The sequence below is a fragment of the Nuphar pumila genome, chromosome 14 (genome assembly GCF_984573655.1).
Source record: "Nuphar pumila chromosome 14, dmNupPumi1.hap1.1, whole genome shotgun sequence".
NCBI classification, from domain to species: domain Eukaryota; kingdom Viridiplantae; phylum Streptophyta; class Magnoliopsida; order Nymphaeales; family Nymphaeaceae; genus Nuphar; species Nuphar pumila.
Window position 1 is genome coordinate 53520502 of NC_143262.1, and position 20283 is coordinate 53540784.

General features: G+C 42.2%; 1 protein-coding gene across 1 annotated transcript; it reads right to left on the minus strand.

The window, feature by feature from the left end:
* Nucleotides 1-469: 469 nt before the first annotated feature.
* Nucleotides 470-2203, minus strand: LOC149816832 (myb-related protein 306-like). Its single transcript, XM_089987327.1, has 3 exons — nt 1986-2203; nt 1624-1753; nt 470-1455 (listed from the first exon to the last, which is right to left on the minus strand). Exons 1-3 carry the CDS (start codon nt 2116-2118, stop codon nt 648-650), a joined length of 1071 nt encoding a protein of 356 aa, XP_089843453.1. The 5' UTR covers nt 2119-2203; the 3' UTR covers nt 470-647.
* Between the last annotated feature and the right edge of the window lie 18080 nt (nt 2204-20283).

Sequence of the window (20283 nt, forward strand, 5' to 3'; positions counted from 1 at the left end):
TTGAAGGCAAACAAAGTCAAGCACTTCACGTGGCTCATTTATGAACCCCTTCAAGTCTGCAAGATTAATTAATTGACACTTGACACCAAAGGGCTTCGCCATTGCCATCCATAACTATCTGCTATCGCTTAGAGAGAGAGAGAGAGACCGTGTGCACAAATTATCGATGCCTAGTCAAATTCCACCGATTTAAGGTTCACGAACCAAAGTCAAACTCTAATTCCCTTAAATCAAATATACAAGTGTCAGGCCATGCATCATGGATTTAATACCATGCACAAAAAACTAGATAAACGATGGATATGAAGTATTTTATTCAAGATGAGAGGAAAGAGGGAGATGGTCTATTAGATAAATATGGATAGAAATTATTTTGCTCCAACGTATATATATATATATATATATATATATATATATATATATATATATATATATATATATATATATATATATATATAAAAGGAGAAAATTTGTATGTTACACTTTCTTTTTCCTCCACTTTGGAAAGTTTTCTTCCTAAATGATCCCTACTGAAGTAGCTTTGGATCAATTTAAGATTTTACATTAACCCTTCTAGCAGTAGAACAAGAAAATAGAAGATTAAACAAAGTAAAACAGAAAGAAACCCCCAAAGCCAGCACCCTTAGTTAAAACACAGCGGGGGCATCATCTAAAGAAATATCCATGAGTTCATCATGCCCTTGGGAAGAAATAACTTCATCCAGGAGCCACTTTTCAAGCGAAAAAAGTGAACCATCAGTCTCCACTTTCAATTTGCTCTCTGCTTGAGATGTTTGAGCATTCCTTCTTTCAGACATGTCACAGATCAGAGTGTGTTGATCGTCAGGCGATTCAGATTGAGAAACGCCTGGCGTTGAGTCAGACGACGACGCTTTCCATGTCATGCGGATGCCACCATTCTCACCACCACGGAAGCAATCAAGAGCATCTGATGATACAAAATCCCCAGCCCCCAACTCTGTCTTAGGGGTAGTGGTGGTAGGAGTGGTAGCTGTGAGGAACAGGGTTCCTTGGCTAGAGGTGGCTTCTGTATTGAGAGATCTTGCTTCAGACTTCAGTGGTGAAGACCTCATCCAATTCTCAAGGAGTCTCGCGATGTTCTCTGCGCTAGAAGCATAAGTAGATGGAGACTGATTTGATCTCAAAATAGATGGGGTTTCGTACATGGAGTTGGGGTGTTTCATCTCAATAGGAGAATCTGGCTTCTCCAGAGACAAGGCTTCACAGAGTGCTTGTCTAGCAAGGTGTATGTCAGTCTGGAGCCTCCTTTCCCACTGACCCTTTGTGATCGATTGATAGTCACTGAAGCCACTGTTAATAGGTCCATCTAGACCTTCCTGAAGCTTCTTAAGTTTCTTCTTCAAGTGGGTATTCCAATAATTTTTAATATCATTGTCTGTTCGTTGAGGTAGGTAGGAAGCAATGGCTGCCCATCTGCATATATTGGCATATTTCCATTGGTAGCTAAATTTATTCAATAGATTTCTTTAAAAAAAATCAGTAGAATTCTTTATGAAACCAAATCGACCAATGGATCGATCTTATACCTAATGGTGTTTGTAATTCAAGATGGTGTATGTAATGCGTTTATCATGAAGTTACCTGTTGCCAAGTAATGCTTGGAGATGGATTATCATCCTCTCCTCATGCTCAGTAAAGTTGCCACGCTTGATTCCTGGCCTGAGGTAATTAGTCCATCTTAATCTGCAACTCTTACTGCATCTAAGCAAGCCTGTCATCATCACACACAGAAGAGACCAAATTAATAGAGGCACATGCCTCAGAAGAAAGAAGAGATCCGTAACCAAGCAAGGTCCATCATGAGCAGCAAAGAGCTAGAATCATGGAGAGCATAGAGAAACCAACAAGATGATGTTGGTACTAAAAGGAAACCAAATGAATGGTTGCATGTGTTGGAAGAAATGAATGAATCAAGCAACAAAACAAGGAATTTAAGTTATTACCTGTATTGGTAGGAATAGCTCTCCAATTTCCAGGGCCATGTTCTTGGATATAAGAAACCAAGATGATATCTTCTTCAGGGGTCCAAGGTCCTTTCTTCACACCAACCTTGTCGCAGCAAGGAGGCCTTACCATGTTGGATGCTAGCTCTAAAGATCCTTAGGGTTGAACCAACAAGAATCAGAGCCTAGCTCTTCAGGCTTTTTCCTGATAACAAGCAGACAGTAGTCCAAACCATTGATCCTGTTGCGTATATATATATAAAAGGACGGATGTGAAGAAATTCGTCCACCAATCATGTAGACTCATCTCTCTCTCTCTCTTCCACATGTACAACGGACGAAGAGAGAACGATAGAGACAATCGAGAGTCAAAAGATTACAGCAAGTGCATTAACTCACAACCTTGCAAAAGTCAGCTTGTAGACGCCTGTGCTTAACATTACCGCGTGTAATGAATGACCCACCACAAGGTTTCACAGTACCTACTAGCTCTCTCTTAAACCATAAGCCTCCAATCATTTAATTGCTCTCTTAAACCCTTCGTCTACCCTTGTAACTAAAAGTAACACTCTTAAGACCGAGGCATCTCTCTCTCTCTCTCTCTCTCTCTCTCTGAACTCCCACTCAACAGCTAGCACTCTAGCTTGGGTCATTTTAGGTGATTAAGAAAGATGGGAAACATGCATGTCACCACTTCCCCATCAATGGCGAAGCAGGTTATATGCCCCCCCAACACGCAGGTGCATGTTCTCGGGTCTGAATGAGCGCCACGTATGTAAGCATGTGGGGATCGTTTCCCCCGTGTGTCTGCATCACTTCGCATCGAAGTCCGGTGCGTTTGCAAAGACTAAAGTATCCTTTTCTGCCATTAGCATAATGAAATGACGTTTCGAGTAATGTACCAAAATCTCCTCCAGCTAGAAAATGAAGGATAACCTTTTGTTTTCACCCTAAGCAACACCTCTACTTGAAGAGTCTCAACCTCAAAATATGTCGCCCTCTCCATTCCAGATCACCCTTACACCTCCGAAGGAGCACCCTTTACCGTCGTCTGCTGCCGTGGGAGCAACCTTTGCCATTGTCTGTTGCTGGAGCACCTTTTACCGTCGTCTGCTGCCAGACAACCTTTTACTGTCATCTGTTGTCGGACTACCCTTTATCGTGCAGCTGAGGATCTATCAGATATTAAATCAACAAGAGCAGATTCAAAAGTATACTCTGCAGCTGGTAGCTCCATGTTCTTCTGCAGAAGTTCTGACAACAACTCTGTATCAGGGGTCAGATTCCACATATCTTTTGCAAGCAAACAAGCTCATTCGTAATGACAGCCCACTGCACCATTCAAATCGATACAGTTTCTCATATGTAAAGATCTTTATAAAGAATAAGTTGACCCTGCCAAAGGAAAGGTGATTCAGTTATTTGTAATGATCTTCAAGTTATTATTTACCATGCCAATAAAAGTAATGAATTTTAGTATTAGCATATTTTGAAGCGATTCATATGACAAATATCGTAATAATTGACACTAGAAAATACATAATATCTATTTACAATGATTCATACTTCAAATAATGTGCAACGAGTTTAATAGAAATCGTTAACTGAGCAACAATTTAAACACACACATCGATATATATATCGCATAATATACTACAAATCGATACGATAATTCACCATAATCGCTTATTCATATTACAAATTGATACGATAAACGTAAGTACTGTTATGGCTCACAAACCCTGGACAACAACAATCGTGGTAACTTCATAAATCATAATTACAAATTGTGAAGCCTGATCCATCAGATATTGAATGACACATATTTTGGTAACAAAGCCAAATCGACACGATTTATGATTTATGAGTTATGATTTATATATTTAAAGCAACAATGATTTATACATTTAACGTAGTAGCGATTTATGATATATAAAGTTACCAAGATTTGTACTCAAGTTTGCTAAATCGTACAATGAGGTTTACTATTAAAGCTCAAATGTTACAACGATATATACTTATGAAGGGTGCGATTTATACATCGATTTGTAAGTTTGAAGCAACAATTTGTATGTTTAAATTAGAAATGATTTATACGTTTGATGCAATAACGATTTATAATTGTTGATGATAGCGATTCACGTGATAGCTATTTAATTATAGGTACGACGCTTTAAAGCAATTTCCATAAAAATTGCTAAATGAGCAACGATTTGAACATGCAAATGGCCACCTCATGTCCCTACAATTGTTATTCCTCACGCACAGGTTTCAATTACATACTACAAGTATCTAACCTTAAACCCTAAATCTAAACCCTAAACCCTAATCCTAAACCCTAAATATCTTACTAAACCCTAATGGCAAACACTAAACCCTTAATATATTACTAAACCCTAACCCTAACCCTAAATCATAACCCCTAAACCTGAAACCCTAAACCCTTTACCCTAAACCCTAAACCCTAAATCATAAACCCTAAACCTTAAATCATAAACCCTAAACCATAACCCCTAAACCCTAAACTCTGACCCTAAACCATAACCTCTAAACCATAAACCATAAACCATAAACCTTAACCCTAAACCCTAAATATCTTACTAAACCCTAACGACAAACACTAAACCCTTAAACTCATAAAAGCCTAAACACTAAACACTAACCCTGAACCATAACCCCTAAACCTGAAACTCTGAACCCTAAACCATAAACCAAAAACCCTTTTTCCGAAACCCTAAACCCTAAATCATAAACCCTAAACCCTAAACCCTAAACCCTGAACCCTAAACCCTAAACCCTAAATCATAAACCCTAAACCCTGAACCCTAAACCTTTAAACCCTAAACCCTAAACCTAAACCTAAACCTAAACCCTAAACCCTAAACCCTTGATATCTTACTAAACCCTAACGCTAAACCCTAAACCCTTAACCCTTAACCTTAAACCCTAAACCCTAAAACCTAGACCATAACTCCGAACCCCGAAACCTTAAACCCTAAATCTTAAACCCTAAACATCGTGTTGATTTGTTCTTTAGTAAGTCTAAACATTGTGTCGATTTGTTTAAAGTTATTTTCTTTCCTCCTTTTATGAATCAGTCATTAGGTAAATCGTGATACGGCATATTGTTCATGTAGAAAACACTCATAAAAGCAAATCGTGATAGGATATTGTTCACATAGACAAAGCTAGAAAACAAAAATCGCTATAAGACAAATCGTTAACGATTTAGGTCCGTTGCTGTACAGATCTTGATAGAACACTTTGTCTATAAAATAGTGATAACGATTTGCAACTTTAACTTAATGTTTGTTGTTGTACAGATCGTGATAGAACACTTATTATATATAACAGTGATAGCGATTTACAACTTTTTAATAGTTATCAAGTTGTAAATCGATTTATACTTTACTAAGTCTAAACGTCATATCGATTTGTGTACATGTGCATAAAACCCTATTCTATGTAAAACCCTAATATAGATTTGTGTAAAACCCTATTATATGTAAAACCTGACCCGACCCTACCCGACCTATTGTCCATGTTTAAAACCCTAATCTATTTAACCTCTCTTTCTCTTTTCTGCGACAGTGCAACTTCTTATTTTTCTTCTTTTTTCTCCTCCGCCTTCTTCTTCTTCTTCTCCCTTGTATTTTTCTTTCTTCTTTGTTCTTCTGTGCTTCTTCTATCTGTGCTTGATGGATGCGTTTTGATGCTAATAACGTAGTTGTTTCACACCGTGAGAAAAGATCTATATAATCTTCGATGATGATTATGGTTGTTATCTTCTGTGTATACATCGATATATTTATGACACATACGACTATGGTGTATTTGTAGTGAAGTATATCGAAGCTTACGCAGAATATAACGACCATAATCATCTTCAATCATTGTCGCCATACCAGAGTAAGCAAAAATATTCTGCATGATAGACAAGGGGTGATGTTGATGTTCATCTATTTGATCTATTCCTACTATCAGACCCTCTATTGTTTGCAAACCATAATTCATAGTTGGAAAAATATCTGCCTACCTTCGATATACTTCATGACAAATATGCACATAGTATCGGTTCCTTCTAAAGGTGAGTGCCTGAGCATTGGTTTGTGAAGCATATTCTCAAGAGTGTGCTCATTTGTTGCTGCAAAGCAATTCTATGTGCCGATCGCATATATATCTCTCGAGCTCTTACTAGCTGGAATATGAACTCTGTGCCAGGAGTGATAACATTGGAGGATCTCTGAAAATAAAGAATGTGCAACACTCTGAAAGCAAAGAATGTTCAACTGAGGATATTTGCATGAGAAGCAAAGAATGTGCAACACTCATATATTTTGTAAATGAATGTGGTTGTAATGTATAGTTGAAGTTAACTCGATTTATAGTTTACTATGCCTAATCATCGTGTCAATTTGTTTATTGTATTTTCCTTTCCGCCTTTTATGAATTAGTCATTGTATAAACCATGGTAGAACATGTTCACTTATACAAAGCTCATAAAATTAATTCGTGAAAGGACAATCAATATCAAGCAAATCATTTAGACAAAGCTCGTAAAGGCAAATCGCAATAGGATATGCAATGTATCACAATAGACAAAGCATAATATATTATTCATTGATACGACAATTCAGCATAATATCTATTTCTATCGTGATTCTGTATATCGATTTAAGATATTGTTTTGATTATTAATATCAATTTAAGATATTGTTTTGATTCTAAATATCGATTTTTAAGATATCAATACAAATTTTCAAATAGATTTATGATATTGTTCTGAATCTTAATATTGATTTCTATGTTGATTCTTAATAAGGATGTACGATATTGTTTCATTCTTAATATCGATTTAAGATACTATTTTGATTATAAATATCGATTGTTAAGATATCAATAGGAATTTACATATCGATTAAGATGTTGTTTTGATTCCTAATATCGATTTAAGATATTGTTCTGATTCTAAATATCAATTTTAAAGATATCAACACGAATTTCTAAATCGATTTAAGATATTATTCTGAACCTTAATATCAATTTCTATGTTGATTCTTAATATCGATTTAAGATATTATTTTGATTCCTAATATCGTTTTAAGACATTGTTTTGATTCTAAATATCAATTTTTAAGATATCAATAGGAATTTTTGTATCGATTTAAGATGTTGTTTTGATTCTTAATATTAATTTAAGATATTTACTTGATTCTAAATATTGATTTCTATCCTGATTCTGTATATTGATTTATAAGCTATTAACAATAATTTTCATATAGATTTGTATGATATTTGATCATCCAATTGCGTTATACTATGACAATATTTTCGCAACAAAGGCAGATCTTTGTGGCCGACATCGACGTTATTTTAAAATCTTTTATTATAAGACATGAACCGCCAAAAATGTGAACTGACAAAAAATCTTTGGTGGGTCCCATAAGCATTAAACTCCTTGGCTATAGAAGGAGTTCTTCGCAATATTTCCCCCTAAACATTCCACAAAAATTCTAATGCTTCATCTTTTTTCGTCAGAGCATCATTTGTCGTCTCGATAAGTTTTTGTGTTGTGCAGGTTTCCAATGGCTTACATTCCTAAGAGAAGAAATGTTTCATCGTCAGTGGGGAAAACTCTTGACGTAATTATCCAAGAGTATGATTTGTATGAGCAAGTAGAAGCGTACTACAAAATAACAAAGATTGAGAATGATAAAGAAAGGGAGAAATTGCTGGTAAAGTATAGATCAGAGCCTAATTCGTCAGATATTGAAGATGATAATCCAATGATGAAAAAGAAGAAGAAGGATGATAAAGACAAGCAAAATAAAAAGAATGAGGAGGATAATGAAAAAAAGCAAAGAAAACCAAGGCAAAGGAAGAAGGAGGTTGAGGATAGAGGAAAGCAAAGGAATAATAAGGAGGAGGAAGAGAAGCGAAGGGAAAAGGAAGATGAGGAGAGGGAAAAGCAAAGGAAGAATAAGGAGGAAAAGCGAAGGCAAAAGAAGAAAGAAGAGAGGGAAAAGCAAAGGAAGGAGAAGGAGGACGAGGAAGAGAAGGAAAGACAAATGAAGAAGGAGGAGGAGGAGAGGGAAAGACAATTGACAGAAATATTTTAAAAAGCAAATGAGGATAAGGCAAATAAAGAAGGAGGCAGAAGAATGAGAAAGGCAAAAAAAGAATAAGGAGGAGAGGGAAAAGAAAAGAAAGAATAAGGAAAAGGAGAAATGGAAGCGAAGGCAAAAAGAGGAGGAGAGGGAGAAGCAAAGAAAGAATAAGGAGGAAGAGAAGCGAAGGCAAAAAAAGGATGAAGAGGAGAGGGAAAAACAAAGAAATAATAAGGAGAAAGAGGAAGATAAGCGAAGGCAATTGAAGAAGAAGGAGGAGGAGGAAGAGAAGCAAAGACAGTTGAAAAAGGAGGAGAAGGAAGAGAAGCAAAAACAATTAAAGAAGAAGGAAGAGAAAAGGCAAATGAAGCAGATTCAGGATGAGGAAGAAAAGGAAAGTGTAACGCCCCGGATTTCCAAAACAAAGCTAAGTTAAAATTTTCATGAATTTCTTTTTCTTTTTTTTTTCTTTGCAGCGGAACTTAGAAAAGCTTTTAGCAGCGGAATAAGACGATAATGAGTCGTCGGTTTTAGAAAACTCCGAGCACGTTGCAGGTATGTGGCCAAGCAACTCATTGACCACCAAAGTGTTCCATTTTATCGAAAGCACATGTTTATTACAACATTACTGCTTAGAAAAGCAGTGAAGGTTCAATAAAAAGGAAGCAGTACAACTCTGTCTAGAGAAACCCTGGAACTTGATGCCGCCTTGCTCCGCATATCGCCACGCAGGTTCAACACCTGAAATCCCCATTAAACGGGGTCAGAACCACTGATGGTCTGGTAAGTAGGCAAACACCTATCTATTCAACTCAAGTAAATGCATAGACCACTCAGGGTCGCAGTTCGTAATACGACGCTCAAGCCTCCATGACTTAGCGTATATCGCACAAGCCTCATCAGGGCTATGAGTTGAACATCCACGCAAGTCGTCATGACTTCGCATAAGCCTCTTCAGGGCTGTGAGTTAGAATAACCTCTCAAGTCTCTACGACTTAGCCTTGACTTCCTCAGAGTCACGAATGGATGTCTAGCTCAAGCCTTTATGCTTGGCACATCCGTATCCTACGAATCTAAGGACAGCTCTCCTAGCTTCACTTAGTCGTACGGATATCAATGGGGTTCTTTCCCAATCGGTCCAGTAGTATACCGACCATGACACCTTCACAAAGGTTATGCAGGACTGACTCAACAACGTCATCCACTCATACATTCAAAGTAGCGCTGTACCTAAGCTAATGCTTTGTTTCGATAATTGCACCTCCCCCTGGGCTTAGGGGACTCATATCTGGGCGACAACGCGACGATCTGGGGGTTGATTATTCTATGTATTTTAGATACCCCAGAGGCCTGTTGACCCCATCCCCCTAGTAGGACGGTACAACATACCGGAAGAGATCCTTACTAGGTATCCGAATGCATTCTGCTACTGCAGTAGTTGGGTTCAATCCTTAGATATTTAAGGATAACCACGACCTCCATACCTCTGAGTGACGAAGGCCATCAATGAACTCTATCAGGTTCGGGTGAAATATATGTCACTCAAGGCTGCGCCATCACCGTCTTCCTCGGTGAGAAATTCTGAAAGGGGCCTGCCGGTCTTACAATTACTTGACGAACATTGCATGCCTATAGGGCAGCCTTTGAGAAGTATGTACCCGACCCCAATCAACCACACGGTTTTCACCGTGGAACAAAGGTTTTATTCATATGCATGCTTAACTCTGCTCTCGGCACTTCGGCCTTGACGAGCACTTCACCTCTTTCGGTGGAAACAACACACTCCGGCTCAGCGGCCCTTACGAGTCTGGTTGTCTGATAATTCTCAATGAGCATGCACATGACTCGATCTCTACGGATCGGCTACTCGGCGTATTTTTACGCAACGAGATCAGGACCTCGTCAAGGCGCTACCACTACTTTGGCGCAACGGCTCTTACAAGTATGATGCCCTTGCAGGTGTCAGGGAGATGAGTCATTCTGACATCGTTCCAACAAAGGACATCATTGTGCCACTTAACTGGTTTTGGCAGCTCTTCTGCCAACCATTCTGTCAACACCTTCTCTGCTCTACCGGCAGTGGTGCGACGAACCTCTCTACATTGTAGAAGGCGTTCCATAACTGGGTAGCACTTCTGCTACGTTCTTTCTGAGCCCATCTTAGCTTCTTCAGGAATTTTAGCAGCACTTCCTCTCTTTTACGGAGAAAGCGTGCGTTTCTTTTATCCGTTTCAGCGGCATCTCCCCTCTTTGGTGGGAAATCGCTACGCTTAACTCGGGAAATGGATGCGCACCGTTGTGCGTACTTTGCATCCATCAAGGTTGCAGGAACCTTGGGCCATAGCCAGGCCATACGTAATTGATTTAGTCTTTACGTAAAGAGCATTTTGCCAAAAGACGAAGCCTTTCCAATAGGGGCTTCATTCGTCAAGCAGAATCTTGTACGAGGAGCGGTAAGGGAATCGCATGGGCGATTTTGGAGTTGATCTCCGTTTGAACGCTCACTTACGCGCCATATATGTAATATAAGCAGAAGCCTGTGCTTTATACAGCGGCGGCGTAAAGGAAATGCATATACTATTGTTCAGGATGTGTAACTGAATGAAATATTCTACATATATAACAAAACAGGAGCCTTGGCATCGTTCGACGCGACGGCGTAAGTAAATACATTGCAGAAAGCAGGAGCCTTGGCATCGTTCGACGCGACGGCGTAAGTAAATGCATAATCGGAAGTGCAGTAATCGGAAGTACAGAAAGCAGGGAGCCTTGGCATCATACGACGCGACGGCAAAGGTAAATTACATGGCCTGTGCGATATAAGACGCGTCGGCAGTATCAGCAGATATACACCTAGATCTGTATCCAACGATAGTTACGAGGCGAGCGAGTGAACACCGAAGTGTCCTAGAGGGCTCAACCAAGAACTAGGGTGAGATACTATTTTGAAGAACGCATATACTGCGTATTCGAACATATATATCCGACGATAGTTACGAGGCGAGCGCGTGAACACCGAAGTGTCCTAGAGGGCTCAACCAAGAACTAAAGCAAGATACTACTTCAGAAAGTATATGCTATATACAAACAATCAAATACTTGAGAGAGATGGTTTAATGAAGCGAACTTACTTCAATTTGAGGAAGAAACGACTCCGATTGCTTCAAACTTTTCGAATGAGGCTCGACTTCGAAAAAGGATCAACTTCGAACTTCGGACGAAAAAGGACTTGGACTTTGACTTTGAACCAAACCAGGTTCAAGTCAAGTCAATTGGGTTCAGACTTAGGTCAAGTAGGTTCAGACCTAGGTCAGGTGGGTTAGGACCAGGTCAGGCAGGCTCAGACCAGGTCAAGCAGGCTCAGGCTAAGTCAGGCAGGCTCAGACCAGGTCAGGTGGGCTCAGGTGGGCTAGGCTAGGTAGGGGAGGTTTGGAAAAGGAGGAGAGAGAGAGGGGTTGGCGATTTTCTAAAGGAGGGGGGGTCCTCTATTTATAGGTTCTGAAACTTGGGCCCCAAGTTTCAGAATCCCCTCTTTACCCTTGGGCTTTTCTGAGAATCCCTTCCATGGAAGGTGCTGGAAGGAGCTGGAAGGCTCTGGAAGGTGCTGGAAGGTGCTGGAATCTTCTAGAATCTTCTAGAATATTTTCTGAGAAATATTTCTGTGGGTCCCACCCATATTTCTGTGGGTCCCGCAAGAATTTCAGGTTTTCGACGATTTTTTTTCGAAAAATTCTGAGTACGCCATTATCTTCGTATTGATGCCACTAAGAAAGTTGGCTCGCAGGAATCCTTTGATTTTGTTCAGATAGGAAGTTATGGCTTCCAGAGTGTTTGAGCATATATTCGCGATTCGACGAATATCCTAAGTGTAACTGGCTCGCAGGAATTGATTCGTTTCGCATTCTGAGAAAAATGCCATTTTTACCGGTAAATGCCTCATGAATTTTATTCAGATATTTTCTGAAAAATTGCGGGTCTTACATCATTACCCCCTTAAAGGAATTTCGTCCGCGAAATTCAGCTAAGAGTACAAGGTGAAGAGTTCAGGATATTTATCCCGCATATCCGATTCGGGCTCCCAAGTGCAATCATCGACTCCGTGATGTTGCCATCTTACTTTGACAAGTGGAATGACCTTTGTCCTTAGCACTTGCTCCCGTCGGTCCATGATCTCTACTGGCCTTTCTTCCACCGTCATATCCTCCTGGATGTCAATATCTTCATGTTGGATGACGTGGGAAGGGTCGTGAACGTATTTTCTAAGCATTGACACATGAAATACATTGTGTATCTGTGTATACTGCGGTGGCAATGCTACTCTGTAGGCGGTCTCTCCTATCCGGCTCAAAACCTCGAAGGGACCAACGAATCTGGGGCTGAGCTTCCCCTTCTTTCCGAAACGAAACACACTCTTGGTTGGGGAGACCTTGATAAAAACCTTATCTCCAACCGCAAAAGTGAGTTCCCTACGCCGCTGATCACCGTAGCTCTTCTGTCGACTCTGAGCAGTCAGTAGCTTCTTCCTGATCATGTGGACCTGCTCAGTATAATGCTGCAACACTATGGGCGAGTCCAAGGTTCGCTCACCCACTTCACCCCAATGGATTGGTGATCTACAGGGTCGCCCGTACAAGGCTTCATACGGTGCCATCCCAATGCTAGCGTGGTGGCTATTATTATAAGCAAATTCAGCCAACGCTAGGTGGGAATCCCAATCACCTTTCCATTCTAGCATACAGGCTCTTAGCATATCTTCGAGAGTCTGTATGGTTCGTTCTGATTGCCCATCTGTTTGGGGATGGAATGCTATACTGAACTTGAGTTTCGTCCCCAGGGCTCTTTGAAGCTGCTCCCAAAAGTGAGAGGTAAATTTCGGGTCACGATCGGATATAATCGAAATCGGCACTCCATGGAGTCTAACGATTTCCCGAATGTAGATCTCCGCCAATCGTTCAGTTGAGTATCGAGTGTTGATTGGCAGGAAGTGAGCAGACTTGGTGAGTCTGTCTACGATCACCCATATTGAGTCATGTTGTCTCTTGGACCGAGGCAATCCAACGATGAAATCCATCGTAATGCCCTCCCATTTCCATTCTAGAATCTCGATCCGTTGCATTTTTCCACCAGGTCGTTGATGCTCAATTTTTACTTGCTGGCAGATTAAACACCTTGAGACAAATGTAACCACATCCCGTTTCATACCCCTCCACCAGTACTTTCTCTGTAAGTCCCGAAACATTTTCGTACCTCCAGGGTGAATGGTGTATTTGCTGTTATGAGCCTCCTGGAGTACTTCCTGTCTTAGCTCAGGGTTATTTGGGACCCAAATCCTTTCTTCCATCCATATTCCTCCATCTTCTTTTAAATGGAAGAAAGTGTCATCTCTTTCGGCACGAGCTTTTAATTCCAAGTACTGGGGGTCCTTGAACTGTTCGGCTATAATGCGATCGAGAATCTCGATATGGATTGTCAGGCATGACAATCGAATCTTTCCTGGGTCAGCCAAGAATGGCTTCCAACTGACAAAATCCTCCATCAGCTTCCATTGTCCGGTGAGGCTGGCCAGAGTGCCAACAGTCTTGCGACTAAGGGCATCTGCTATAACATTCGCCTTTCCAGGGTGATAGGAAAGCGTGAATTCATAGTCTTTGAGGAATTCCAGCCATCGCCGTTGCCGCATATTGAGTTCTTTTTGAGAAAAGAGGTATTTTAGGCTTTTATGGTCCGACATGACCTCAAATTTCTCTCCATATAGGTAGTGTCGCCAGATTTTAAGCGCGAACACTACCGCGGCAAGCTCCAGATCGTGGGTTGGATAGTTTTTCTCATGAATTCTTAACTGATGGGATGCATAGGCGATTACTTTGCCATGCTGCATCAATACACAACCCAGACCCGTTCCCGAGGCATCGGTATAAGCAATGAAGCCTCCCTGACCAGAAGGTAAGGTAAGGACAGGGGCAGTGGTAAGCCTCTGTTTGAGAACCTCAAAGCATTCCTTACACTGGTCAGTCCATTCAAACTTGACTCCCTTTTTCAGTAATTTCGTCATTGGTACGGCGATTCAGGAGAAGTCCTGTATGAACTTTCGATAATATCCGGCAAGTCCAAGGAAGCTGCGGACCTCAGTGATATTTTCTGGCTGCTTCCAGTCTATCACAGCTTCGACCTTAGCAGGATCTACTGCGATTCCATCTTTTGAGATCACATGGCCAATGAACATTACTTTGTCTAGCCAGAATTCATATTTTGAAAACTTGGCATATAACTGATTATCTTGAAGGGTTTTCAAGACGATTCTCAAGTGCTCCTTGTGTTGTTCCTCATTCTCTGAATACACGAGAATGTCATCAATGAAGACGATGACAAAAGTGTCTAAGTATGGTTTGAACACTCGGTTCATCAGGTCCATAAAGACAGCAGGCGCATTTGTAAGTCCGAAGGGCATTACTACGAACTCATAATGGCCATATCTCGTTCTGAAGGCAGTCTTAGGTATATCCTCCTCCTTAACTCTGAGCTGATGGTATCCAGACCTGAGGTCGATCTTGGAGAACACTCTCGCTGTTCTGAGCTGATCGAATAAGTCCTCAATCCGAGGCAACGGGTACTTATTTTTAATGGTTGCCTGGTTAAGCATCCGATAATCGATGCATAACCGAAGGGATCCATCCTTCTTCTTTACAAATAGTACCGGGGCTCCCCATGGTGACATACTTGGTCGGATGAACCCTTGTTCCATCAGTTCTTCCAACTGACACTTCAACTCACTGAGTTCAGCTGGTGCCATACGATAAGAGGCTTTGGATATCGGCGTTGTTCCAGGTAAGGATTGAATTCCAAATTCAACCTCACGAAGTGGCGGAAGTCCTGGCAATTCCTCAGGAAACAGATCGGGAAACTCCCGCACTACTTCCAAACTCTCAAGGGGTTGGTCGTTGGATTTTTCCACCGAGAGACTCAACAGGAAGGCCACACAACCCTTCCTAAGGTATTTTTGTACCTTAAGTGCTGATATGAGCCTTTTTTGTGGAACTGGTTTGGATAACCGGTATTCCATCTTAGGTAATCCGGGTCGAGATAGAATCACTCTGCCCTCGCGGCACAGAATCTTGGCATTATTCTGAGCCAACCAATTCATTCCCAGAATGACATCGTACTGTATCATATCGATCAGGATGGCGTCAGTAGGCAAGTGTTGCCCTGCTATCTCAATATCCAAATTTTTCACACACCGGATACATTTGGTGCGTGAACCCAACGGGTTATATATTTCGATCATTTTATCAATCGGTTGCACCGAGGCGTGGAGTTGTTCGGTGAAATCGTCGGAGATAAACGTATGAGTAGCACCACAATCAAACAAGACGTAAGCTGCATGTCCATTAACAGGTACGGTGCCTTCAATGAGGTCACCGGTTTCGACTTGTTTAGTCGTTACAGCGTATACACGACCTGCAGCAGGCCTTTGTTCTACTCTAGGTGGGGGTCGTTGGACTTGTGTTCGTTGTGGTACTTGTTGAGAGGGTCCTGCAGATCCGGCATTCCTCCTCTGCTCATTAATAAGCTTCTTCCTGCATTGTCTTGCAATGTGGCCCACTTTGCCACAGTAGAAGCATCCACCTGTGTCACGTGAACATGGTCCTCTTGCGTGATTAACATGGCATTTTGGGCAGTTTGGGTTGGACTGCAGGTTGTTTGGAGCCATGTTCTGCCTTGGCCTTACAACTTGTTGAGTGTTGTTCCCACCTTGGAACCTTTTCTTCTGAAAGGGTTGTCGTGAACCCTGGCCACTTGGAAACATTCTCTTCTTGTTCCCACCATCAACTATGGGCCTTTTTGCTATGATCACTTTTGATCGCTCGCAATCCACTTGTATTTTTGAAGCTGCTGCCACAGCCGTTTGAAACGTTTGGGGCATGCTGGTGATAACCCGTGACCTTAGCCCTTCTCGCAGTCCATTGATGTACTTGTCGGCCCTTTCTTGGTCGGTCTCAAATAACCGGGAGCAGTACCGTTCAAGATTTTGAAATTTGGTGGTATAGTCAATCAGATTCATGCCACCCTGCTCCAATTCCAGAAACTCCATCTTCTTCTTGTTTCTGGAGTGTAATGGAAAGTAATTATCCATGAAAGCTCTCCGGAAGTCAGTCCAAGGAATGACTTCAACTTTCGAGAACTGGATAATCTTAGTGGTATCCCACCACTTCCGTGCGTTGTCTTTCAGCCGATACGTGCCAAAATTGGTCTTCTTTTCCTCTGGTACTCCCAGTACTAAGAAGGCACGTTCCGTCTCTTCGATCCAACTCTCCGCGAGCTCAGGATCGGCTCTGCCAATGAAAACTGGCGGGTCAAGCTTGAGGAACTTCTCATAAGTCACTCCTCCCAGGTGCTCGTTTCGTGGTGCGACTGGTTCTGGCCTCGTTTCACGGATGGCTGTAACCAGGTTGTTGAGTGTCTCCAACAGGAATCCCTGCGTATGGGACTCCTCGCTTGGTATGGTTCTCCTCGTCGCAGGAGCCATTTATCTATGCACACACAAGCACTTGTTTTTAGTTTCTCAATGTATATATGGAAGTAAAAGCTTTATTTACTTAATATACATCACATTTACACAAGCATCGCCTTAAACAAAACGTCATGCCGCACTGACAGACTTTTAGGCGTTGAGAAACTAGGTACATGAGTCTATTGACTCCAAAACACTACCAGTCTCTTATAGGAACTGGATTTCTTTCTTGACCCAAAGAACCCAAAGTATCGTTTACTTCCACATTGCCTTGGTGCAGGCACAACTAGCTTTGGCTTGGGCGGCACTTCCGCACTCTCAAGCGACTCTTGTGGATAGATCAGTGATGCCGGTCCACTTGCCCATTCAGTGGCATCATGGCTCGGAGAATTCGAGACCATAACGGGATGATATAGGTTGTATCCCTCTTCCTGGCCATTCAGACTCGGTATTGGTGTACCCGCTCTGTTCCCCCATATAATAGTACTTTGATTCGAGGAATCTGAAATCATAATGGGATTATAGAAGGAGTTGTTGCATCCCTCCTCCCAACTGTGCAAGCTAGGCGTACATGATGCCTGTTGATAGCCTTGCGATTGACCAAATCCCTCAAGGAAGTTCAAGTCAAATCCTACCAGAGATGGTAGTTCATCAGAAGTTGCTGGAGTACGGCTACTCTCTCTACTGGAGTAATGTGGCCCACTAACACGCGAGGTCTCATCCCTAAGACCAAGCGATCCCCGCCGACCCATATCGGCGGTATGCTTCATTTGGCATTCGTTGACGGAATGCCCTTCTTCGCCACAATATTGACAGTCTTGGACTTCATATGGGCATACCCACTCATCGTGCATGATCCCGCAACGATAGCAGTATCCTCGGGAGTCGTGAGTTGCCATCTATACAAAGATGCACCCAGATCAGAACAAGAAGTATAAAATATACTTACAGTGCGATATAGTGGACAAGTCGGATCTCGAACCAGGTTTCTCAGACTCTTGCTCTGATACAAATTCTGTAACGCCCCGGATTTCCAAAACAAAGCTAAGTTAAAATTTTCATGAATTTCTTTTTTTTTTTTTTTCTTTGCAGCGGAACATAGAAAAGCTTTTAGCAGCGGAATAAGACGATAATGAGTCGTCGGTTTTAGAAAACTCCGAGCACGTTGCAGGTATGTGGCCAAGCAACTCATTGACCACCAAAGTGTTCCATTTTATCGAAAGCACATGTTTATTACAACATTACTGCTTAGAAAAGCAGTGAAGGTTCAATAAAAAGGAAGCAGTACAACTCTGTCTAGAGAAACCCTGGAACTTGATGCCGCCTTGCTCCGCATATCGCCACGCAGGTTCAACACCTGAAATCCCCATTAAACGGGGTCAGAACCACTGATGGTCTGGTAAGTAGGCAAACACCTATCTATTCAACTCAAGTAAATGCATAGACCACTCAGGGTCGCAGTTCGTAATACGACGCTCAAGCCTCCATGACTTAGCGTATATCGCACAAGCCTCATCAGGGCTATGAGTTGAACATCCACGCAAGTCGTCATGACTTCGCATAAGCCTCTTCAGGGCTGTGAGTTAGAATAACCTCTCAAGTCTCTACGACTTAGCCTTGACTTCCTCAGAGTCACGAATGGATGTCTAGCTCAAGCCTTTATGCTTGGCACATCCGTATCCTACGAATCTAAGGACAGCTCTCCTAGCTTCACTTAGTCGTACGGATATCAATGGGGTTCTTTCCCAATCGGTCCAGTAGTATACCGACCATGACACCTTCACAAAGGTTATGCAGGACTGACTCAACAACGTCATCCACTCATACATTCAAAGTAGCGCTGTACCTAAGCTAATGCTTTGTTTCGATAATTGCACCTCCCCCTGGGCTTAGGGGACTCATATCTGGGCGACAACGCGACGATCTGGGGGTTGATTATTCTATGTATTTTAGATACCCCAGAGGCCTGTTGACCCCATCCCCCTAGTAGGACGGTACAACATACCGGAAGAGATCCTTACTAGGTATCCGAATGCATTCTTCTACTGCAGTAGTTGGGTTCAATCCTTAGATATTTAAGGATAACCACGACCTCCATACCTCTGAGTGACGAAGGCCATCAATGAACTCTATCAGGTTCGGGTGAAATATATGTCACTCAAGGCTGCGCCATCACCGTCTTCCTCGGTGAGAAATTCTGAAAGGGGCCTGCCGGTCTTACAATTACTTGACGAACATTGCATGCCTATAGGGCAGCCTTTGAGAAGTATGTACCCGACCCCAATCAACCACACGGTTTTCACCGTGGAACAAAGGTTTTATTCATATGCATGCTTAACTCTGCTCTCGGCACTTCGGCCTTGACGAGCACTTCACCTCTTTCGGTGGAAACAACACACTCCGGCTCAGCGGCCCTTACGAGTCTGGTTGTCTGATAATTCTCAATGAGCATGCACATGACTCGATCTCTACGGATCGGCTACTCGGCGTATTTTTACGCAACGAGCTCAGGACCTCGTCAAGGCGCTACCACTACTTTGGCGCAACGGCTCTTACAAGTATGATGCCCTTGCAGGTGTCAGGGAGACGAGTCATTCTGACATCGTTCCAACAAAGGACATCATTGTGCCACTTAACTAGTTTTGGCAGCTCTTCTGCCAACCATTCTGTCAACACCTTCTCTGCTCTACCGGCAGTGGTGCGACGAACCTCTCTACATTGTAGAAGGCGTTCCATAACTGGGTAGCACTTCTGCTACGTTCTTTCTGAGCCATTCTTAGCTTCTTCAGGAATTTTAGCAGCACTTCCTCTCTTTTACGGAGAAAGCGTGCGTTTCTTTTATCCGTTTCAGCGGCATCTCCCCTCTTTGGTGGGAAATCGCTACGCTTAACTCGGGAAATGGATGCGCACCGTTGTGCGTACTTTGCATCCATCAAGGTTGCAGGAACCTTGGGCCATAGCCAGGCCATACGTAATTGATTTAGTCTTTACGTAAAGAGCATTTTGCCAAAAGGCGAAGCCTTTCCAATAGGGGCTTCATTCGTCAAGCAGAATCTTGTACGAGGAGCGGTAAGGGAATCGCATGGGCGATTTTGGAGTTGATCTCCGTTTGAACGCTCACTTACGCGCCATATATGTAATATAAGCAGAAGCCTGTGCTTTATACAGCGGCGGCGTAAAGGAAATGCATATACTATTGTTCAGGATGTGTAACTGAATGAAATATTCTACATATATAACAAAACAGGAGCCTTGGCATCGTTCGACGCGACGGCGTAAGTAAATACATTGCAGAAAGCAGGAGCCTTGGCATCGTTCGACGCGACGGCGTAAGTAAATGCATAATCGGAAGTGCAGTAATCGGAAGTACAGAAAGCAGGGAGCCTTGGCATCATACGACGCGACGGCAAAGGTAAATTACATGGCCTGTGCGATATAAGACGCGTCGGCAGTATCAGCAGATATACACCTAGATCTGTATCCAACGATAGTTACGAGGCGAGCGAGTGAACACCGAAGTGTCCTAGAGGGCTCAACCAAGAACTAGGGTGAGATACTATTTTGAAGAACGCATATACTGCGTATTCGAACATATATATCCGACGATAGTTACGAGGCGAGCGCGTGAACACCGAAGTGTCCTAGAGGGCTCAACCAAGAACTAAAGCAAGATACTACTTCA